The 25,281-nt window shown below is 39.3% G+C and overlaps 1 protein-coding gene and 1 pseudogene across 1 annotated transcript; both read left to right on the top strand.

Annotated features, from left to right (window-relative positions):
• Nucleotides 1-2,076: 2,076 nt before the first annotated feature.
• LOC110056546 (uncharacterized) lies at nt 2,077-8,330 on the top strand (annotated as a pseudogene).
• Nucleotides 8,331-9,885: 1,555 nt separating this feature from the next.
• On the top strand, nt 9,886-17,800 carry LOC110056656 (uncharacterized). Its single transcript, XM_020763170.2, has 7 exons — nt 9,886-10,260; nt 11,316-11,430; nt 14,336-14,449; nt 14,740-14,853; nt 15,878-15,991; nt 17,425-17,538; nt 17,646-17,800. Exons 1-7 carry the CDS (start codon nt 9,886-9,888, stop codon nt 17,798-17,800), a joined length of 1,101 nt encoding a protein of 366 aa, XP_020618829.2.
• The last annotated feature ends 7,481 nt before the right edge of the window (nt 17,801-25,281 follow it).

The raw sequence follows: 25,281 nt of genomic DNA on the forward strand, positions 1-25,281 counted from the left end.
GGGGCTGTGTAGGTATATGTGGGGGATTAATGAGATATAGGCTGTGTAGGTATATGTGGGGGGTTAATGAGATATAGGCTGCGTAGTTATATGTGGGGGATTAATGAGATATAGGCTGTGCAGGTATATATGGGGGATTAATGAGATGTATGGTGCGTAGGTATATGTTGGGGAATTAATGAGATATAGGTTGTGTAGGTATATGTGGGGAATTAATAAGATGTTTGGTACGTAGGTATATGTGGGGGATCAATGAGATATTGGCTATGTAGGTATATGTGGGGGATTATATTAATGAGATGTAGGCTGTGTAGGTATATGTGGGGGATTAATAAGATGTATGGTATGTAGGTATATGTGGGGGATTAATGAGATGTAGGCTGTGTAGATATATGTGGGGCATTAATAAGATGTAGGCTGTGTAGGTAATTATGTGGGGGATTTAATTTAGGCTGTGTAGCTATATGTGGTGTATTAATGAGATATAAGATGTGCGAGATTAATGAGATTTAGGCTGTGTAGGTATATGTAGGGAATTAATGAAATACAGGCTGTGAGGGTTTTGGGGGGATATTTAGTGGGGCAGTCGAGGAAGAATAGTTGATTATATAATTATCCTGGGGGCATTGTTTTAAGAGAGATTAAGAGAGATGTGCTTTTTGCGGTGGAGCCGTCCAACCATCCGGGTGGTGTCGCAGTTATAAAGCAAAAGAACAAAAGGCTTGGCTGTGAGCCAATGAGGTAGCACTCATACCCACCTGGACAAACGCGTTTCTGACACCGGCTCGATTTAATTATCCAAAATGGCGGACATACCTTAATTTAAGTTCATAATTTGCTAATTTGCAAACATTCTTTATATGTACGCTTATGTTCTGTAAGCGGCTATGTAATTTATGCTATACATACAGTTAGATCATATACGCGTTCACCTTTTGTATCTTGAGTTACAGTAGCCTTGATAGACGAGGTTCGTTAAGGCTCTTTCTACCATCTAATATTACATGTAGCAGCGAAAGGGTGGTTTACAGGGCCACACGAACGTTTTCGAACATTTTCCGAAACATTTTCCGAAAATAGCCGAAGTTTCCCGAAGACTTCCTTGGAAGATCCAAATATGTTCCGATCATACGCCAACTACGTTAAGTACAGTTTAAGAGTCAAACATGACATCAATATAATGTCATTGATATCAACACAGTGAAAAATTATCGTAATTTTACACGTGTAACTTTGCGATTTCACTTTCTCTCGCCCCCACTTACTACCCCTGGTCTCCGATATTGGATGTCAGCGAGTCCATTGTCCAACTAGTAAGTTGTCATTTCAGATGTTATTTTTGTATTTTTAATTGTCAGATGGTATTGTATGCTGATCACGTACAATAAACAACAAAGATATAACGAAATTCACGACATATTGCAACATTTTTGCCATCGTATCAAAGTTAAATTTGCATGCTGGAAGCTTCAGCTCTCGTTGTAAGCGGGCCGGATTTCTCTAGCAATGTGAATCGAAAGGGAACTTTACACATATTTTTTTCGGTCTCATAACTTTCACTCATATATCTGTTATTACAATCACAGGTATAATCACTCGTGACGTTTTTTTAATCACTACAGAGGCAAACATTTAATTAGTTAGCTTAATTTATCAGTGTCAAAATTTTACTTAAGTTTATTGTGATTGGCTAAAAGGATTTTTACTTTGAATGTTATCATATTTCGATTACTTCAAACGTTGTTTATATTCGGCCAGCATATGGTTTGTAATATACCTTCTTCGACCCACTTTAACGTTCATTGATGGACACTTTTTGGTTTCCATTTTGTAAGCAATGCAAGTGGAAACAGGGTCTCATTATAACCAATCAGGAACGAAATTGTTGTTTGTAGCATTGATTGGCGGTGAATACTGAAATTATTTAAATGCGCAGGTGCTTCCTTATATATTTGTAGACTGTGATGGAGTAGTCTTCCAATTCAGTTAATATTCCAAAGGAACTATTTTGGCCTTCCGTCGATACACCTTGCATTACAGAGGAGAACATTTTCCTGACCTGAGAGTGGGGTAAAAATGCAGCCATATTTGTCCTACTTGGCCTTATTTCTCGTAATTCCTCCACTGGCCGAACAAAGCCAACTTGACGGTAACCTTGGTTTAAAGCGAGGTGTTCATATGCAGGGAAATCGAGCTTAGTACGGCAATTTTGCAGTGGACAAGTTTCATCGCCTTGAAGTATCAGTTGGTTCATCTTATGTTGTGAGCAATTACAGAGAATGTGCTCTGAGCTGTGTTAACACTCCGCCGTGTTCTTCGTTCAATGTCGCTGCGACTCCAGTTCGTGCAGACGGCAAATACCAGTGCGAATTGTTAAACAAAGACAAGTATTCTGCGAACCCAGGCCAGCTTGTCATCTCGCAAGAATACCATCATTACAGCATCAAGGTATTAAGATCATCTTGTTTCCCCAACGAGAGCTAAGCTAAAAAATCCCAAGTTCTCTTTGAAAGATTATTAGGAAAGTACGCGTTACCGCAGTTAGTTTTTGTTTTGAATACATATACTAATAATAAGTACTGAAAACGAGCATGACTGAAATTGTACTTCGCGGCGATTTATTTGGCCGACCCGGTAGGTCCCCCACAACGTTAAAACAACCGACCCCGACAAATTTAATTAGTTCAAATTGATAAATGTCTCTTCCATTGGCAAACAAAAAAAAATGCATCTTGTAGTTTTTGCAGAAATGAGGCGTTACGAACTGCATTAGGTCCATTAGCTCCACACTGAAATGTTACTAAATTGTACTAATCTTTCTTGATATGCGTGAAGTTTATTATTATTACTAACTTACGAGACCAGAGGCCTGTTTCTCGAAACTCCCCGGAGGCTTTTCGGGCCCGAAAAGCCAGTTTTAGTTAATCGGTATTTAAAGACAGAGTGGTGTATACGCCTAAAACTTCTTGTACGGAATGGAACCTCTGCTTATATTAAGAATATTTAAATAAAACAGCTCTGTAATCTAAGGTTTGAGATTTTGCTACGACTTTCCGGGTGCGAAAACTTTTCGGGACCCTCGAGAAATGGGCCCCATGCAGGCCAACATTGTTAAATGATACAATACAGTTAACTTAAACATCCAAGGCTAATGACATCGTGGCTCTCAAAATTCATGAACCTTATTTACAAATTTCGTGTATCTCATAACTCATATTTGTTTTGAATTTAGTTATTTATTTTTATTTCCTGCTTTCGAAATCGATTAACTTAAAATTTTTCCTACAGACACCATGCTCAAGTTTTCCGTGTCAAAACGGTGCAAAGTGCGTTCCCAATTACGGTGAAATCAATATTACTGTAACTGCACTCCTGGCTACAATGGAAGATATTGCGAAACAGGTGAGATGAGGTTCAGTTTCAGTTTAAACTTCTGAAAACGTATTAAATCGACTTTTAAACTGCGGTGGCTTGCACTGGGAACTTAATTCAGCTCTTTAGAATCTGCGAAACGGGAAAAAAGAAATATTTTTTAAACTGTGTCAAGAGCTGTCAACTTCATGATCGCACAATATGCTCAGTAAATATATAACTGGCACGTGAAAAAGAAAGTTCTTCGTTGAGTGAACCGCGGCTTTTGTGTTGTCTCCGAAAGGTCGTGTCAATGACGCGGTTTGCCTCAATTCACATTTCGACTTATTCTATTGATTGTCCAATTGGACACGATCGAAAAGCGTCAAAAAATTCACTCCAGTTATACACTGCCTATAAATGAAGAATCTCTAAAAGTTCTGTACAACTTAAAACACACCTTAGATATCAACGAATGCTCCAGTAATCCCTGTTTAAACGGAGCGACGTGTATTGACCAACTTTATGGATATCTCTGTAACTGCCAAAAGTATGCTAAATAAAATTAGTCCCAGTTCTGCTCAAGGTTGCACACTTAGTAACAGAAGATAGACATACATTTAATTTTTCACTTTTTTGCACTGGTGAAATTGCACTGATCACTGATTTGGGATTAATTGACATGTTCTCGGCCAATCAAACTGCAGAAATTGTTGCTTCTATATTATTATAGCAGATACATGTATGTCCCCTTCCTTCGACTGTTATGTATCTTTAATTTACCTACAAAGAAACACCATCTCTTGCAGTATAATAGACTGACAGTACTTTTAAGTGATAAAACACTGCCAGCCTATATATCACTTTTAACAAAGCCTTTATCTCTTTCAGTGCTGAAGTCATGTCAGGACGTACATGACATATCGAAGTAAGTCACCGTTAATAAAATGTAGATTCTATAACATGTCACTCTAAGAGACCTCTATTGAGTCCGAGAAAATAATCAATTCTTGTGACATTTCAGCCTCAGCTAGTCTTCCGACGTTTTTGGCCAACGGAGTCATGAACGTTTATTTTTATCTTGGAAAACTGATTTATATTTTCCAAGTTGTAGTGATGGGACGATTTCACTCCTTCACACCATCACTCCTTCACTCCATCACTCCATCACTCCTTCACTGGGTCACTGTCCTGTTAGAAATTTGGAACCCGGAGGGAACTCCCACATGAGGAGGTCAGGGATGCTCGTCGGAAAAAAAATTGAACTTGACTCCTAAAGAAGACTAATGTGGGCGTTGCTCGAGCTTCATTAGACCCCTAAAAGATACCACTTAAAACGAATAGGTTTGATTACCAGCCGCTGTTCAAGAAAAGATCCCGCACGCACTTGTAGACCCTTCTCGAGAGTTCAACGGAAAACAGATGAGAGCGTTTCTCCTATTGTTATTTCTTCGACCGCTTAGATTGGTGACGTTTCGTCATCAATACTCTAAGTGAGACCAGAATCCCTGATTTGTACCCGAGACAGCATCCCCGACCTTTTCATATAGGACTTCCCCCCGGCCCTTCTCCCCCCACATACACCGGGTTTCGAACATCGCGCTGTCCAAGGTCGATTGCACCGCGTCAAGTTAGTTATTCTTTGAATTTCTGACGCAAGTGCTCGATATCTTACCGCAGAAATGATCTACATTGAATAGATTTTCGCACTAACGTTTTTATATGTAGAAGCTAATTATATATTCCCGAAGGTGTCCGCTGATACAGGTTTAACCGTACTCGATTGCCAAAAACTGAGGAGATATTGAAAATCACAAAATTGATGAGCTGTATGAAGTTTCGAATTATGATTCAAGCCGTGATTAAAAGTTTTGAACGATCAACAGACAAGAGGATTGAGGAGAATTCGAACGACGCGTTTCGCTGTTATTTATACAGTATTGTAAATAAATACTTCAAAGATGAACATGGACATGACAAAATGATAAGAACAAATAGTTGATAAATAGAAGAAAAGGCACTATACAAGGCTGGGAGTTCTACAGTCACTAATATCGCCTTGAATATAAGAATATATATGAGAAAAAATAAGTTATTACAACACAGGATATTCGTATTTGGTAACCCATCTAAGCCGAACAGGGCTTAACTTTGTTAAGCGGACGAGTCGCGGTGCTGTTCTTGTGTATTTTGATTCTACGTTGGATATTTTTTTATTAATACTTCTAAGATCTCTCAAAAGGTAACAAAGAAATAAAAAAAATCATGAACGAAGAAAGTAAGAATGAAAATGAGAATGCCATTATCATTGCTTTTCTGTTCGGACAAGAAGCCGTACTTTCTTTATAATTGTCTCGGACGCGGATCTCGAATAACTTCATGAATGTTTTCGACGGTGTTCCATCTCCTCGTGTATTCCCTTACCGTTGCGTTTTGTCAGTGGGCTTTCACTTTAACTTAACCTGCTGATTGAAACCTCAAATCAGAGGCATCAAACTTGTCACTGTTTACAGACGATCCATTTTCCAAGTTGAGTGGCTCATAGTCCCTTTGATTTACATTCTAGGGGGGACTACTCTCGTAAAATAGAGCCGAGAAGTTACAAAACTCTTTCTCGGAGGATTCTTGAGATAGAATGTTTTTTCATTTGTAACTTTTTTGAGGTTTACGATTTGGGGGGTTGACACGAAATGTAGATAGAGACTTCTGGACAAGTTAAATTTTCTTTCGTGAAACATATTTACAACACATACATAAAGAGTTTACAAAGAAGCACCATGAATACGAATTTGGAGACGGTCATGCACAGTAGACCGTAGTAACTTGCATTCGATTTGAATGGTCACGCAGGCTAGACATATTCCACAGACATTAGTTTGACCTCACAGACTGGGCGAAAACCTTCACAGAGTTCGAATTCTGTAAACCCGGAACCCTTTTTGAAGTAATTTTTTGCGCGATCTCTGTCTGGAATTACAGATCAAACCAAGATCAGCTGGTTACGCTTTTCCTTGGTTCAACAATGACTACAATTTACTGTCATATGGGAGACTTTGGATGTGGAGATGGGGGATGGACGCCAGTCATGAAAATGGATGGAAGCAAGGTATAATATTTATAAAACTGATTCTTTTTTTCCATTTCCCTTAGAAGTTTCACCTCCAGCAACGTGAGCTGTTTCTCCTCTAACTCTGCCATTCTTTTGCGCCTCCAGGTGTAATCTCTGTAATGGGATCTCCGTCTCTGTCGCTTCCCCCTGTGGGTTCCACTCTCCCTTTGCTAATATGAAATATATACTTTTTAATGATCTTTTGGTCTGCTGTTTCTCAGAGTACCTTTCATTACAACTCAGCATACTTGAGCGATACAAACTCCTACAACGCACCGGCATGGGAGACTGGGTTTGACACTCAAGAGGCCAAGTTACCGACCTACTGGAACACACCCTTCTCAAAGATCTGTCTCGGTATGAAGATCGGCCAACAGATCAAATTCGTTGCCATGAGCAAGCAGGCTAGTTCTCTGCACTCACTGATCGCTGATGGCCAACTGACGCCTTACCTCACTGGGCCGCGACACATGGATCTCACTGATGGGTTCATATGCCTCCTTACAATCCGGATGTAACAGGGAGGGTTTCAACATACTCAGCGATGACACTTCGATGGGTAAAACTCGAATCGGCATCATTGGAAACAACGAAAATGACTGCGTAACTTCTGACTCCAGAATTGGATTTGGAACAGGAGGGCGACATAACGATGCTAGCACGTGTGGAAACCAAGATCAAACAGCCATAGGATATATCTTGGTACAGTGAGCTGGAACTGGCGACAGAAATGTAACAGTCTCTGACCAATCCCTATGAACACCATAGTTCAATTTTTTTCTGTATTTTAGTGAAGCGTTTTAGTGGGAGGCGCTGTGGCCTCATGATAGTACGCTCGAATTGACCAATCAGGATTCAGCAGGGGAGAAAGACTCAACTGTCCCGGAGCCCGTTTCTCGAAAGCTCCGGAAACTTTTTGGGCCCGCAAAGCCATTTTTAGTTAATCGGTATTTAAAGGCAGAGAGGTGTGCACGCCGGAAAATTCTTGTATGAATACAACCTCTGTTGATATTAATAGCTCTGAAGTCATCAGGTTTGAGATTTTGCTACGGCTTTTCGGGTGCGAAAACTTTTTGGGACCTTCGAGAAACGGGCCCCTGGCCGGGCTGGGGACATCGCGTTCTGTTCTTGGAAAAGACACGTTTCCTCTCTTCACGCAGGTGTATAAAAAATGATACATGCGATTTAGGGGGTAACTCTGCAACAGACCAACATCCAATCCTACAGGGGGAGAAGAAATATTCCTAGTTGCTTCATGCTTCATAGAAACCGGAGATAAGCGCCGGCCTGATGGGCCCTTGGCTCGTCAGCAGACTTTACCTTTACTTCTCCTCAAAAACCTTTTATTAATGCAGGTTTCGTTCTCTTATACTTCACGTGATTCCACTGTGACGAAGTTGCAATTGCAATATGTAGCTACCACACTGAAAGCATTTTTTATCGAGGTTTTCTAGTAAGAACAAGGCAGTTAAATTCAGTTCCTATTAACTTTAGTTAGGGCATTATTCTTTCAATTAACTCAATATTTCAGTGACATACTTTCGACTTTCGAATTAACTCGACTTTGAATTACTGTATGTTAGGTTTCACACTGCTGTTAATATAATTTTCCAAGCTAAGAATAATGCAATAATTTAAGACGTCTTTTTTTACCACTTAAACCAACGAATATACACATTTTGCACAGTAATAAGCTAACCATGTCACTACTCTCATAACACTTTCAAACGGTTAATCCAAATGATAGAGTCCTTCCAAAAAAACTAGAATCTAATTTACCTATTTTCCGTTACACATACAATATATTAATGCAATTTATGTAATTAAACACTTTAAATAAAAAATATAGCATAAATGGGCTTTTAAAAAACCTTTCGCTTCTTGAGATTAGAGGGAATAAGGCAACAAATACTTTGGTAAAAAATGCCCCTTGCTAAAGTTCCCCAAAGGGGTCTTCAAAACTATGAATTATGAATCGTAGCGCACACTGGGTACTCATATTCCTAATCACTCTATCGAAACGTACATTACATATACCGTCCAATTTGTTCTGAAATATCAGGCTTTCTTCTAACCAATCACATTCATGGAATTTTGTTCAGCTTAATAATTAAAATTGAAAATAGTTCAGCAGCAAAATGAGACATGTACGGTTAAACAATTAAACACATCAAACCGCGAGCAGGAGGTTCGTAGAAAATATACTTAGCTTTTGTCTTCCAATCACGTCGTTTTTATGTAAAGCCACGTGTGCAAGGTGTCGTGAGAAAAATGGAAGAGAACTGTTACGATCAACGTAAGGACACCAAGCTTAAACACAACTCAACAACTTCAGTGCTAATTTATGCAGTATCACAACATCTTCCCCTTTCTAAAGAAAGTGTCTTAACTGTTTGCATATTGCGACTGACTTCCTTAGCAACAACAACGTTCAAAATAGAGTTTCTAACAAAGTATACAGTCTAAGTCGCAAAGTCCTGAAAACGGGCTAGTGGTTTGACAATACGACAACTCCTTGTAACAGTAGGCGAGGACGCAACTTCCACATGTTCGGCAGCAGGTTTCACAACAGCTGGGAGGTCTGTTTGTGGCACTGATTGCAGGGGCTCAGTTGCTGGTTTTGCAACAGAGTGGAAATCTGACCGCGGCAGTTCAGCTGCTTGTTTCACAACAGGCAGAGAATCTGATTGCCGCACCATTCGCAGCTGACGGCGACTTCTTCGGTAGGTACGACCACCGATACAACCATATAAGAACGTGGGCCAATCATATTCTTGCAAACACCTTCTGACCAGGTAGATTCTTGTGGCCTCTTCATCCCCACAGTCTGTCCAGGTTGCAACTCAGGTAATGTTGTACCTTTCAGTTTGTAGTAGAAGCCTGCCTTTGCTTAGAGTTGATCAGCTTTTCTTGCACATCCTGTTAGGGAAGTGTCTTAGGATCTAGTTGTTTACTTGACAGCGATAACAAGTTACGTTTTCTCCTGCTGAACGGCCTTTGCACTGGGGATGAACCAATTTCCGTGGGCGTGTTGCGATAGTCTACGAGGGCGAGATAATAGTCAAACTTTCCACAAACTGTCTTCCTCGTGATATTTTCACAGATATTTACAGCACTCTCAACCTTTCCGTTACTTTGGGGATTCCACGGAGAGGCCGAGAGTGATGTGTTGAAAGTGCCACCTTGCAAACTCTCTCCCAGGCTGAGAAGAGATCCTTGATAATTTGGTCTAAATCCCGCTATGTGACACCATGTTACGATCAACGTAAGGACACTGAGCATAAACACAACTCAAAAACTTTAATGGCGGCGAGCAAAGACCACCAGCCTGATTACATAACAATTAACGATAAGTCACGTGATACAGAAATGCATGCTTATTTATGCAGTATCACAACAAGAACCTCGAGTGCTAGTACCTTGAAATGCCACCGTGTGTTATTTTGTGGTCTACCCTTCTTTTGATAACTCTTCCAAAAGCATTCCAAAGCCATCTTGACGGCAGCCATGGTTTGAAGGGCAGAGTTAATGTACGCGGGGGAAATCAAATATCTTACGGCAACTTTGCGGTTGACAAGTTTCACCGTCTTCAAGTATCAGTTGGGTCATCGACTGTGGTGTCCAACTACACTGAGTGCGCTCTGAGCTGTGTCAACATTCCGCCATGTTCTTCGTTTAATGTGGCCTCATCTCCTCGTTCAGACGGAAAATACCGATGTCAGTTGTTAAACGAAGACAAGTACTCGTCAAACTCAGGCCAGCTGGTCAGCTCACAGGATTACCACCATTACAGCATCAAGGTATTGCAAAAATCTTAGTGATCCTTTTTAACAATCTTTTAGTTCAAAATCCATTCTGTAAATTAATGAAGTGCAGGCGATATCGCAGGATTAACTACTTTAATAGGCTCATTTTAATGGTTGCAAAATGAAGGTTTTATGAAAAAAAGATTCTGTACTGGTAGTTAGCAAATAGCCGTTTTTAAAAAAGTTTCAGGAACAAGCTTCATGAATTCCCGATCACCGATCGTCGGTTATTTGATTTAGGTTTAGATCCCAAATTTAAACTGACGTGTTAAAACTTTATGAACATACATGTTCCTTTATATCATTTAACCGTCTTATCTTGTCTCGCTTTGAGGAAGGTCATGCATGAGTTGTCCATGGTCATTCGTAAAACGGTTAGAAGGATTTGGAGTGTTCTGCTGCGTTAATAAAACGCGATAAAATATCTCCAAAGTTGTTCACAACTCGTTCAACTGAGCCAGACGTTTAATAATTGAAACAAATTCATTGCAAGCTTTAAGGTTCAGACCACTTAGTCGAGTTTTACTTAAGATGCGTCAAAAATATTAGTTGGGTACTTCAAGTTCACTTTCATTAGGTTAGGACAGAAATGAAAAAGAAATTGCTTTTTTTCTTGGTTGGGTTGGTTTCTCTGCATGACGTTCACGGCCGCTGTAAAACTGAACTTCGGTATGATGACTTTTTTACTTGTTACGAGTCGGTCGGCAACTGAGTAACACCACAGGTGATCGTCTAAACGTAATAAATTATACATAGTTAATTTCAATTTGAGACAAAGGCTAGCGCTCAGTCAATTTGTGAAATCTAACGGTGGCGATGGATTCCTGTGAGGTTTAAAATAGAAGGGCTAACTGGCAGGCATGGTGTGCACACAAAGAGAATCTTATTTTGTGGGTAAGAAGAACAAACATAAATAAGTTGTACTATAGATAGTCTAGCATACAAATACAAATTTTTCGGGGTTTTTTTTTCTTTGTTCTTATACTGATATTTGTCAAATTTTGTTCAAAAAGGAATAAAAATATTGACAACTATAATTTTATTTACAGACAGGATGCTCGAGCTCACCTTGTCAAAACGGTGCAAAGTGTGTTCCCAATTACAGTGAAGACAAATACCAATGTGATTGTGTTCCCGGCTACACAGGAAGACACTGCAAGACAGGTGAAATAACCTTATTCTCAGCAGTTACACAAATCCCGTGTTGTTGAAAAAATCTATTGTGAGAGAGCTTGATTACAAATTTTAGTTCAGCGAATTTACAGTTCAGACGCCTTCATCTGTTTTATACCGCTCGTTTTCTTCTAGACGAATCATACGTGTGAGACGCATTAAGTTGTTTTAAAACCCTATCTACAATTTTATATGTCTTGTTTTCGGTATACATAGACATTTATTATATGGCTGTGTCTCACAAGGACTGGGAACTAGCGAAGTCACGAATTTGATTGGCTGAAATCGGTATTGAAAGCGGTCTAGATTTTCCCATATAGACCGGCATCTAGACCGGTTACATTTTGGAGTGAAAAAGTTGCAAACTAAACTGTAAAAATATTGACTATTTTCTTCTAACAATGTTTATCTATGGAAGAGCCAAAAAGCCTGATGAGAAAAAAGTAAAGAGCACACTTTGGCAGGATTAAGTTCGCCTCATCGCCGTTCGCAAGCAAAACGTCAGTTAGTACAAACCGGTTACATCTAAACGAATTAAATTGTTCTTGTTTGCCATATAATAAACATCTTATTAACCGAGCTTAATCGGTCAGTATGGGAGAATCTTGACTGCGTTCACTCAATACTCACGACCTCGGTCAAGTTTCTACCATTCAGACCTCCTGCTCGGTTAATAAGAGCTAAATATATAACAACAACAACAACAACAACAACAACAATCCTTTATTTTCACACGATTTAGTTTAAATTAAAGCAAGATGTTTGCTTGTGTAGTCGTGTTTACACTTAAAACAGAAATATGCACATTAGTAATAATAATAATAATAATAATAATGATGTGAAGTTTATATGAAATAATTCATATATGAACTGCGGTTATAGATGAAAGTGAAGAATGATCATCGCAGTAAGTTTTCCAATTTAAGCAATTGGAAAGAAGAAGCCTGAAAAAAAAAAGATCAGGGCTTCAACGGGATTCGAACCCGTGACCTCCGCGATACCGGTGCGATGCTCTACCAACTGAGCTATGAAGCCACACATTGGGAGCGAGGCCACTTAATTGAGTTCATATCTTCCCGTGAGGAGTGAAATGATGTGAAGTTTATATGAAATAATTCATATATGAACTGCGGTTGTAGATGAAAATGAAGAATGATCATCGCAGTAAGTTTTCCAATTTAAGCAATTGGAAAGAAGCCGTTGAAGCCCTGATTTTTTTCAGGCTTCTTCTTTCCAATTGCTTAAATTGGAAAACTTACTGCGATGATCATTCTTCACTTTAATAATAATAATAATAATAATAACAATAATAATAATAATATGATTATAATATGATAATTCTACAATTTTAACAGTTCTACAATTTTGCAATTCTAATAATTCAAATTCCAATGAAGTAATGCTATTATTATAATAAAACTTAAAATCCGTCACGTTCTTGCTATGCGTTTGAATCGAAGTCGCATTAAAGTCAATTGTTTAGTAAAAAAAGTCTCTTCTCACTTTGGCATAGAATTGCTTAAAATCATCAGTATAGTAACTGGATGCAGTGTTCCAACGTACAAAAAGTATAGACATATCATAAGTCCAAGACGCATACCTATTCGTCTTTCTAGGTTTCAATTCGAAGTTTAAGCATTTAAACTGTGGTTAATGAGCTCTGTAGTCTACATCATAGCTGTCATCTAAGGTTGTCACCAGTTCTGTTATCTTCCCCCTATTAGCCATTGTGCAATAACCTTAGGTCAATGTCCAATGCAACCCGATAGATTTACCACATGGGAAATCATACGACAAAGTTCCCAGTGATTTTCCACCATGCTCTCATGTGATTTCAGCGTGCTATACCCCTCCCAACTCCCTCAATCCCCAGTTAGTAAAATCCCATTGTTTTCTGACCCTGTCCCAGTTGTGAGCTAGTATTCAAGCTAGGCCGTTCTCCGTTTTCCCCTCCCTCCCTCCCTATATTGGTAGCTTTGTCCTTTCCCATCTTTTTTCCTCCATGTGGTTGTAATTACCTTTCATGAGAAGGTGGCTTTCGCCTGCTGAACCTTCTCGGTTTCTTCACTGCCACGTTCTGTTTGTTATATTGTGTGTAAACCATAGCTGCTTAATCAATAAAGGTTTTTTGGTGGCAGGGAGGTGCAACCTAGGCTGCACTTTGCCCCACAGTAAGTGCTATGGCCACCCTTGGAAATAGGTCATGATCTCTCCAGGATGGAATCATCGTACCATCTGACCTATTGTCCTCCCAGAGGGGCACCCCTCTTATGGTCCATCCTATGTTACTTCCAAGGAAATAGGTCCGGATCTCTCCAGGATGGTGCCATCGTACCATCTGACCTATTGTCCTCCCAGAAGGGCACCCCTCTTCTGGTCCCCTTAGTAACATAGGTTCCCCTAAAGACGCCGCTACTCTAGGGGAGATAGGCTCTGTCTTCCCTGCCACCCATGTTTTGCCACCATAATCAGTGTTCTGTTTCTGTTTCCTCTATCTACCCAGCAAAGGGGAGGGGGGGGGGGGGGGTTGCAATGCTGTTACCCATATAAATATCCTCGCTGGTACTACTGTTAGATCTGCCCCTCCTCCTGTGTGGGTGTGACTTTAATAATTTATACTGAATTGCACACCACCAGGGTCTCATTAACACTGCGGTTTATATCAAGCTAGGGAGAGTTTAGGTTAATTTAAATGCTTTGCTTGTTTGGTTTGTCAGTCACTTGGAAACAAACCACACTATTCAGTTTGCGAAAGGAAGTGAAAGGACTTTAGATTGACCACAATAACAAGTACAGCGGTGTATTTCGTAAACGGCATGAATATTTAGTTCTCTCTTGTAATCATAAATGCGGTGCAAACGGCTCAATGACACATCAAAACGCTTATTTCACGTAGATATCGACGAATGTTCCAGTAATCCCTGCTTAAACGGAGGAACGTGTGTTGACCAGGTTAATGGATATCTCTGTAACTGCCAAGATGGATACGGTGGAGTGAATTGTCAAACTGGTAAGTGTTAGCTCTATTAACTCACGCATGCTCAGCCGGGCATAGACCTCATTCATGAATGGCTGCCAATTTAAAATTATTTTGTATGTATTTAAATTAGCCCAACTAACCTCGTGTGAGAGTAAAACGTCTTTTGAATTATCGACTCAAAAACGAGGTTAGTTGGGCTAATTTTAATTCTTACAAAATAATTTTTAATTAACAGCCATTTATGAATAGGGTCTATGGTGTTGGGCTTTCAGTTTTTGAACGATGGCCACTTTATATGTTGTCATTCTAATTTCACCCAGATATCAACGAATGTTCCAGTAATCCCTGTTTAAACGGAGCAACGTGCATTGACCAAGTTAACGGTTATGTTTGTAACTGCCAACCTGGATATCAGGGAGTCCATTGTCAAACTAGTAAGTTGTCATTTCAGATATCAGTTTGCATTTGTATTGTATTATGTTCCTTACTAAGAAAAATGATTTGCTGAGTGATGCTATGTAACTTATCGATTTATCACATTTAATGTGAAGCCTTATAAGTGAGACTGCACCAGTTGTTTTAAGTTAAAAAAGTAAAATAACTCGGAATAAGGTCTATACCGTTTATTCACCGTCAAGTGAGTGACCAGTTTTTATTCCTCGCTCTTCCTCAACTGATGGAGAGGACCTGAGAAAGAGGTGTTAGAATGTGTGCCATGCGCACTGTTAACTATAAAAGATGGCATAGCCGTTTCCAAACAACATTTAAATAAAATAAAAATAAATCACTTTATTATATAAAAACCAATGAAAAACCAGGTGACCTGTCTCGCGAATACATGATACCTTCACGTGAAATTAACATGTTATCTTCATATATGTAAAAAGATCACCGTTGCTATGGTCACCTAATAAATGGCGCATTTCGCAGCGAAAGTGAAATGGTTTGGGATTTCATAGAACATTACATGGCCACTTGAAGATACGAAATTTCTCTTCTCGTGTTTAAGAATATTTCACTCGTTCGCTGCACTCACGCGTTAAATATTCTTCAACACTCGAAGAGAAATTTCGTATCTCCGCGCGGCCATGCAGTATCCTCTATTCATTTAAGTGCCGAAGTGTTTCGCACTGCTGTACTAATTGTGAACACTGAAATAAACAAACAAATATTGTTAATTAAACAGAAACTTGTTAAAAATCTCAACTGGCGGGAGACTGACCAGCTGGCTATTTACAAAGCGTGGAGGAGTTGAATCTGGGACCCATCTAGCGGCAGGGAGGAGGATTACAAATCCAGGGCCCTTACCATTAGGTCACGCCACCGCCACCTTTGTTTCGTTTGTAGATGTCGCTCTATTAACTCATGTACGCTCAGCTGGGCATGGTGTTGAGCTTTCAGTTTTTGAATTATGATTACTTTATTATACATGTATGTTGTCATTCTATTTTCACGTAGATATCAACGAATGCTCCAGTAATCCCTGTATAAACGGAGGAACGTGTGTTGACCAGGTTAACGGATTTGTTTGTAACTGCCAACCTGGATATCACGGAGTCCATTGTCAGGCTAGTAAGTTGTCATTTCAGATGTTATTTTCGCATTTTTAAGAGTCAGATAATATCACTAAGAAACATGGCTGTCTGATCGAGGCCCCATTTACATGGTCCGGGGTACCCGAGACAACCCTCCTCCCGAGTTACCCTGGCCGAGGTGACGTTTAGCTTATTTCGTTGCAAAATTCAACCAGCCGTTTACCTTAGGATCGCGAACCTGTCTCGGAGGGCAAGACAACTCGGGTGGGTGAGTTGTCTCGTCCCGGCAGGCCAGGGTAAACTGGCAAGCGGGACAACTTTTCTTCATATAAGCGCGTTGGCTCGCCTAACCGGGACAACGTTCGGCGTGGCGAGTGTCACGCAATGCCCAGATTAAGGATTCGTATCAAAAAGTGCAAAATAGACTCATTCCATAAATGGCTGCCAATTAAAAATTCTTTTGTAATTATTAAAATTAGCCCAGCTAACCTCTTTTTTGAGTTGATAATTCAAAAGAATTTTTACTCTAAACGAGGTTAGGTGAGCTAATTTAAATACATACAGAATTTTAAATTGGCAGCCATTTATGAATAGGGTCTGTAACTCGGCAAAGCCCACTGTGATCGAATGACCGAGGAAAACTCAAAGAAAGAGGGATATTTGCACATTTGATTATTCAATAAGGGTTATGAATAATCCTACAGGGTCAACTTTGACTCGGCTTAATGGGACAACGTTTCAACATATAAACGCTCGATAAAGTTGCCTCAAGGGGAGGGTTTCTCGGGTAGCCGAGACCATATAATTGAGTGATGCTATGTAATGTATCGACTTATCACATTTAATATAAAGTAAATTAACGAGGAAAAAGGTCTATAAGTCCGTTTATTCACTGTTAAGTGAGTTACCGGTTTTTAGTTCTCCCTCTTCCTCAAAGATAGAGAGGACCTGAGAAAGAGGCGTTAGAATGTGTGCCCTGCGCACCAAAAAAAAGTTATAGCCGTTTCCAATCAACTTTTAAATAAAATTCAAATAACTCACTTTATTTAATTGTGGAGGTGTTTAGCAGTGCTATACTAATCGTGGACACTGAAATAAGCGAACAGATATTGTAAATTAAACAGAAACTTGTTAAAAATCCCAACTGGCGGGAAGCTGACCAGTTGGCTATTTACAAAGCGTAGAGGAATTGAATCTGGGACCACCAAACACAAATCCATCTAGTGGCAGGGGGAGGGATTGATTTCAGGATCTTCTGATTACAAATCCAGCGTCCCAACCACTGGGTCACGCGGCCTCCTCCTAAGTCACGCCCCCGCTGCCTTTGTTTCGTTTGTAGATATCCTTTCCCAGTGTCACTCAGTTTGATTTTAAAAGCCGACGGTGGTCTTATCACACGCTGGGCTTCTGTAGCTATAAGAATCGAATGAGAGTTTATCTTTTTTATTTATTCTCGTGATTTCCACCTAGATATCAATGAATGTTCCAGTAATCCCTGTTTAAACGGAGGAACGTGTGTTGACCAAGTTAATAGATATATCTGTAACTGCCAAGATGGATACGGTGGAGTTCATTGTCAGACTAGTAAGTACTCGTTCTATTATCAAATGCATGCTCAGCTTGGCATGGTGTTGAGCTTTCAGTTTTTGAACAATGGCTACTTTATATGTTGTCATTCTAATTTCACCCAGATATCAACGAATGTTCCAGTAATCCCTGTTTAAACGGAGCAACGTGTATTGACCAAGTTAACGGATATGCTTGTAACTGCCAACCTGGATATCAGGGAGTCCCTTGTCAAACTAGTAAGTTGTCAGTCATTTCAGATATAATTTTGCATTTTTAACTGTCAGATTGCATTGTATTATGTTCCTTACACTATGAAAAACGACTGACAGTGATGCTATGTAACTTATCGATTTATCGCACTTAATTAAAAGCCTTATAAGTGTGATAGCATCAATAGTTTTATTAAAGTTAAAAGTAAAATAACGAGGAACAAGGTCTATAAGTCCTTTTATTCTTTTATTCGGTGACAAGTTATTAGTCCTCGCTCTTCCTCAAAGATGGAGAGGACCCTGAGAAAGGGACGTTAGAATAGGTACCATGCAGTTTTTCTTCTTTGTCGAAATGTGGCTCAGCATCTGATTTTAAAAGTGATCAAGTCACATGTTTAGCCGTCGCTTCCCACTTCTTATCCGTGATATTGTCAGGGTTAGGCAGGCGAGAATTCGTTTCCGCGTCATCCATCCAACCGGAGCGCTGTAATGATTTCTCAGATCAGGTTGCACCTGTGATTAAACTTCCTTCTTAGCTTCAACCTGATCACTCACAAAAATAACGTCAAATATTGAACGAAATTGTTGAAAATACTACGATATTCTTTGCCATTGCATCAAAGCATTTGGGAAACTCCAGCTCGCGTTGGGCCTCTGTAGCGATGAGACTGATTCATTCTCATGATTTTCACGCAGATATCAACGAATGTTCCAGTAATCCCTTTTTAAACGGAGGAATGTGTGTTGACCAAGTTAATAGATATGTTTGTAACTGCCAGCCTGGATACATAGGAAGTCGCTGCCAATCACAGTTATCGTGTAAGTCCATAGTACCCGGTAAAAGGGTTTGTATCGAGTATCAAAATCCAGTGAAGAGATTACATTTAGCCCGTAAACTGATCATTTACATTAAGGAGGGTTTAGGTGAGGTTCAACCGATGACCCGTTTTCAATTGATAGCTGAGACCTAAGGTCTCCAAAATTTACTTTTAGCCTTACAGTCAGCATCCCAGTCCAGACCCATTGATTGCTTATACTGAAAGTAGAGAATTAAATCTATCTAATCTAGATAGATTAGAAACATCTTTTAGAAGTAGATTTTCATTCAGTAGATTTTTATCTATGCATTATTTTAGATTAGATTAGATGGATTTTGCACTTTTCCCCATTTTTCTGTTATAATAGACCTTTTACAACAGACAGTGCGATGGTACAAAACATGTGGTTGTTATTGTTATTGTCATTGTTATTGTTATTAATATTGTTGTTTTTATTGTTATTGTTATTGTTCGTGTTGTTGTTATTGATATGATTGTGACTGTGATTGTGGCTGTGATTGTTAGTCAAGATTGGCTTATTTTCCTTACTTGTGATTTTTAGCCTCATGGCAGGAGTATACGCCTGCATGGTGTGGACACAGCAATAGGGAGTTAATACAACTTGGAGGTGGTATTACAGAGGCGGAATGCAAACAACGATGTTCAAATTGTGCGGCCATTGAGTACTGGTCTGGACCAACGAAAGTTTGTTACAAGTGTCTTGATCACACAAAGCGGACACCATTTACTAACACTAATGATGGGGCGTACCCACCTCACGTGTTTATAAGGATGTGATCCCCCATTTCGCGCTATCCGTTGCACGTCTCCTGAGAGACTGGAACGGGGTGGCGCATGGTTTGTTTTTATCATCCAAACCTAGATGGCGTCGCGTATACGCCATATTGGACAACTGATGATGAAAAGCTGTCCCTGCATGTAAACAAGATATAAATTCAAGTAGTTATTTCCGTATGGCACGCGCACAGGTGCGAGCTTCTCGTGTAAACACCCCCTTAATTTATTCCGAAATTGAAACGCAAATACTCCATGGGTTTAAGCTTATCAGTTTAGATTTAGCTCTTAAAAATAAATTACTTCTTTCAGATGAAAGCTTGTCGTATGTTTTTAGTCGTTTCTGCTGTAGGGATCAGGGGAAATTTTATTATTGAATTTGTTTTCTGTTTCATATCGTTATGTTTTAGGGCTCAGTTACCGGAAAGTATTTGCTGTCCACCATATAACTTAAAAACAAACATTTGTGAAATGCCAGGTCCTTCCAATCCAGATAATTTTCTATGCGGCCCCGTGAAAATAGTCCACCAAAAGCCTTCCGACGAATATTACTTAACAAACCTTCTAAATATCATATTCTCTAACCTTTTCCTAATCTGTAACTTTGCCAAGCTTAGCTTAATTGTTTATGCTAACAGGAAATTTGGAGGGTGGCTTTAGATCTAGATGTTTCAAATTTCGAACGTCATATTGAGTGATAATTTCATTTAACGAAAGCCTTTTTGCAAATTTGTTAGTAAACTTTGCCTACAAGTCAAGCTAAATTATTCACGTCATGCTAATAACGAAATTGTGAGAGCGGTCTAGCTCGATTTTTAATCAAGGCCTGATGTTTGGCGCAGACTTTTAATAATTTTTTGTTTTGTTTTCAATGTCGATGAATTTCATAGGTGTTAGAATCTGGTAGTGATATTGCAGATTGAAGTAAGTTTAACAAATGATGATAACTTGGCGTTTATCTTTATCTTGGCTTTTACGTATACATATCTCAAAACATTTTCTACACGTACTGAACCTTCCTAAAAGACAAGCTTGTACCATTTACATTCAAATATGTCCATCCCTAAATGCATTTAGTCATTGCACTGTGTATACTAAAGCTTTAAATTTTACCAGGATTCACGATATTCTTCTTCCAAGAAGTTGCCAAAATAAACTTCCTGTAGTAACATTCTCAGTCTGACGTTCTTATAAAGCAGGTTCTTAGAAAAAGAGTGTATTTTAAGTGTAGTAATACTGATCCAAGACGTTAGATGCTAACGAGAAAAAATAAAAATAACCACAACCAATAAACAGGTGCCATCGATTTAGTTGCAAAGGATATTTAATTATACATATTGGCATGCCATTAGTGCATATGTCACGAACAGGCCGAATACGAGCAGATACTGAGTAGGAGTCTTGGGAAAGACAAATATGCTATCCGAGAAATAAAAAAAGGTAAATGTCCATGAAAAGCAAGAAAGATAAACAAATAGTGAAGAAGTGATACTTGTTAAAAAAAACAATTAGCATTCAAAAGGGGACCTGCATTGACGTCAATTGACCTAAATATTTGCTTTAGCTTTCTATTCAGCCTGGCTCCGCCTTTAAAAGTCAGTGTATGAAGTAATATTTTCTATCGGTTTTAGTTAGAGCCCTTAGTTGACTGCCAAAAAGTCTGCGATTTTACACCGTTATCTTTTACGAGGCAGACTTAAAAAAGGCGATTTGTCTCGTGGCATCATTTGACTGTTCTACAATAGGGTAAGAGTAACGAAGAATTGCTCGTGGTCCCGTTCTTCTCATTACCTTCAATATTCGTCTCATTGTTCCGTTTAATTGTTAGCCGAAAACTTCCTTAGTGATATTAGCAACAACTGACATTGTCACACTTAGTCAAGACAGGCTGTCAACAGGGGGTGTGCCTTAAAAGGAAAACTTCTAATTTTTGATAAGAACATCACATTACTTTTGTTCATGTAATCTTCACGTACATAAACACACTTTCGTCATCACGAACATAAAAGGTTAACAAAGATGCTGCAATATGGTTTGTGCTTCGCTCTCTCTCTGCTGTCTGCTGTAAGAGCCAACCACAACGATCACCAGCTTGATGGCAGCCGTGGTTTAAAGAGAGGTGTTCATGTGCAGGGAAATCGAGTATCCTACGGCAATTTTGCAGTGAGTAAGTTTCATCGCCTTCAAGTATCAGTTGGTTCGTCGAGTGTTGTGAGTAATTACAGAGAATGTGCTCTGAGCTGTGTGAACACTCCGCCATGTTCTTCGTTTAATGCGGCCTCTTCTCCTGGTTCAGATGGAAAATACCGATGTGAGTTAAACGAAGACAAGTACTCGGCAAACCCAAGGCAGCTGGTCAGCTCACAGGATTACCACTATTACAGCATTAAGGTATTTTAATAGCACAATTTGACTATCCCTCACTTCGAAATTCTTCAATCATTTACTTAGTCTATATATAAGTGGAGGCGCAGTGGCCTCATGGTTAGTACGCTCGTCTCCGGATCGAGCGGTCCGGGTTCGAACCCTGGCCGGGGACATTGTGTTGAGATCTTAGGCAAGACACTTTACTCTCACAGTGTCTCTCTCCACCCATTGCCAAGTGTAATTTAATGCTGGAGGTAACCCTGCCATGGACTAGCATCGCAACTAGGGGGGAGCAGAAACATTCCTAGTCGTTTCGTGCTACAACTGAAACCGGGATATGTTCCGGCCTAATGGGCCGCTTGGCTCGTATGCAGACTTTACCTACCTACATACCTAACTTGAGGAATAGCCTATAAGTAAATTAAAAACCTCTCCAGCCAGAACCGTTATTTTTTGTACGGCAAATTAGTTCCTCAGAAGTATGTGAACCAGCCTGATAATTTGGTCCCTGTTGGAGATTACTGGTTTCGGAATATCCTCGTAGATGGTGACTAAAGAATGCAAGAGAAGTTTTCGCAGTTCAAATTTAGTATCTTTTAATGTATATGTATTATGCGTAAAACCCATTTAAACTCGCTTGAGTCAGCGGGCTACAAGCAGCTATTGTCATTTCCTTAGGTCGGTTGAGAGCACTACGGACTAAAAAAGGGGGGCTTTTTGTAGTCTGTGTTAAAGATTGCGTTTGAAGATGATACAGATTCAAAGCTACGCTAGCTTTGTTCCAGGCAGCAATGGTTTAAGGTGGTTCGATACATTTTTTCTGGACCATACCTAGCATTTTCAATTGGTGTTTTACCAACCTTCCATTGATCTGATCGATGTGAAAATTACATCAGGTTTTGAAAAAAGATTGAAATTTGGCTGAATGTGTTTTTTAAGGTAATCGATATTTCCATGGAAACGATGAACCAAAAAAATGAAAATCGATAAAGCATGAATTTTGTAAGAACCATATCTGTTATAGAAAAGCTGACGCCAATTTCTGAAATTACGATGTATGGCAAGGGGAATAAGCAAGATTAAAAAATTTCTGAGTACGTGCGTTTGACTTCGAATAAATTGCGAGAACATTTCAAACCATGCTTTTTGTTTAATGAAATGAAATGGACTGAAAGAAGAACAGGTGCTCAGAATTAATTTGCGCATGCATACAACTACGAAAGTTTTAAGACATTGCATATGAATAAATTATTAGAGGGAGCACGAAATAAGTAAAATACACTTAACTTCTTCGGAAATGATATTATCACTTACGAGTACATGTACAAAAAAACCGTGTGGAATATTATCGTGAGAAAATTTTGGAATCACACAAATTCAACTCGTTTCTAGACTCTCTGAAAAGACCTTCGTCTTGTTTATTCATCAGTATCCGCCGGACGAAGGACGACCTCTACTCCGCTTTGCAGCCTAACATATTCTACCCTGAAATTCATGAGGTCGACTTGTGGCAAGTCTCGCATTTCCTACGTTTTGTTTGTTTGTTGTTGCTAACGAGAACCGACCGCAAGTACCCAGCTTACGTAGTCAAATTAATCGGAATACATCCATTAATAATGAAAAAATTGAGATAGAGTGTTGTGCCATCTTCCATAAGCCTTGACTGATGACGAAAATTGTGTCAAAAAGCTCAATTTATAAGAAGAATTTTAAAATCGTTTAATGTGGCCCATAACCTACGGGTTTGTCAGCATTTTTCAGCAGATCAGTACCACAAATTTCACTTTTCAGTTTATGCTATAAATGACACCAACTGGTTCAACAATGATTGAACAAATGTTTGTTTTATGAAAATTGAAGAAATTCTCGCGCGCTCATTGGCTAATTTTCATTGTCAATAAGCGGACAGACACATGAATTTATTATTTAATATGCGAAACGTCAACGAGCGTCAACGAGCGAGAGCGGACAATTTGTTACCGCAAAAAATAAATTGACGTCATATAAACTCTTGGTATTCGGTCATCGTAGCTTGCTTAAAAATATAACACAAACAGCGGTGATAAACATTTTAATAACATGCATTTTATGAACTTAACGTTTCAAGCTAGTCAACATACATTTTTAAAGTATCGATGGGGGTCTGGAACCTAGACAGAAAACATCTGCAGTAGAAATTTAAAAGACGAGTCAAACGGACACTGTCTGTAAAGTGACACAATGGAAAAGCTTTCCTTAATAAAGTAAAAGCTTTTCACTGCTTCAATTGACATTCAATGCTGGCTGCAACTCCTGAATAAACAAGGTCTCCTTAACCTTACAATGGTATTCGCTTTTGTCGAAAGCCAAAATGTCAAAATGGTCCCATTTGATGTTGTGACCAGTTGTTTTAACGTGATCAGCAATAGCAGGAAAGAGATCACGTTTTGAAAGGGCCTTGAAATGTTCCGTTTTCCAGCCGTGAAGTCTTTGTTTCGTTTCCCCAATGTAAGAATCATTGCGCAACTAACGACGGAAGTCTACAGAAAGCCAACCGACACAGGACTGCTACTCCATTTCCAAAGCCACGTCGACAGCAGATACAAGAAAGGCCTAGTCAACACGATGGTCAACCATGCGTATCGTCTATCTTCCACCAAACAAGGCTTTGCAAAAGAATGCAACAAGTTACGTACCATGTTTTCAAAGCTGCGCTATCCGAAAACATTGGTCGATTCCACCATAAATAAGTTCAGCCAGGAAGCAGATAAAGAAATACACACCGTGCCTTCAGCAGCCCCATCTGTTTACATAGTATTGTCCTTTAAAGATCAGCAATTAACAGATCGCGTACGTAAAGACATCTATTCCCTGAGGGCCAAGAACGATGTTAATGTAAAACCGGTCTTTACAAAAAGAAACGTGTCACAAACTTTGGGTGTCAAGGAAAATAAGTCCCCGATCGTCAACAGTCAATGCGTTGTATACTTATTTCAATGTGATTTGTGTGATGCAAATTATGTGGGCTTCACTGCCCGTCTCTTACATCAACGCATAAGTGAACACCGTTATTTAGCCATCAGGAAACACCTTTAAACAGAGCATGGCAACAACAGAACAGGCTGAATACCTTTTCAAAGTTCTGAGGAAATGTAGAAGCAAGTTTGATTGCTTAGTCTACGAGATGTTATACTGACATAAAGGACATCAAGCCTTCTCTTAACACGCAAGCCGACTCCATTCCCGCCAAACTGTTTCCGTGACACTTTCGTACACTTTTTTCCTTATTGTGTTTCTTACCTTGAGAATTATACCCATAGGACCTGCAAATTTCTTATGTACTGTTTCATATTTTATATATTTTTTAGTACACCTTATACTTTTTCACTTTTTAACTTGATAATGGCGTAACGTAGCGCTGAAACGTCGTTCGCTTTTTTAAATGTGTTTTTAAAATCTTTTAGCGTTTAACTTCTTGATTAATTATTATTATTTTTTAAAATTTTTTTTCAAAGACACCTTGCTCAAGCTTACCGTGTCAAAACGGTGCAAAGTGTGTTCCTAATTACAGTGAAGACGAATACCAATGT

Source organism: Orbicella faveolata, unplaced genomic scaffold (genome assembly GCF_042242905.1).
Source record: "Orbicella faveolata isolate gen_17 unplaced genomic scaffold, um_ofav_v1 contig_24, whole genome shotgun sequence".
NCBI lineage: Eukaryota > Metazoa > Cnidaria > Anthozoa > Scleractinia > Merulinidae > Orbicella > Orbicella faveolata.

Coding starts and splice junctions, on each gene's coding strand:
- LOC110056656 (XM_020763170.2), top strand. CDS start 9,886: ATGCCACCGTGTGTTATTTTGTGGTCTACCCTTCTTTTGATAACTCTT. Junction 10,261..11,315: donor ACCACCATTACAGCATCAAG/GTATTGCAAAAA, acceptor TTTTATTTACAG/ACAGGATGCTCGAGCTCACC. Junction 17,539..17,645: donor TGGAGTTCATTGTCAGACTA/GTAAGTACTCGT, acceptor AATTTCACCCAG/ATATCAACGAATGTTCCAGT.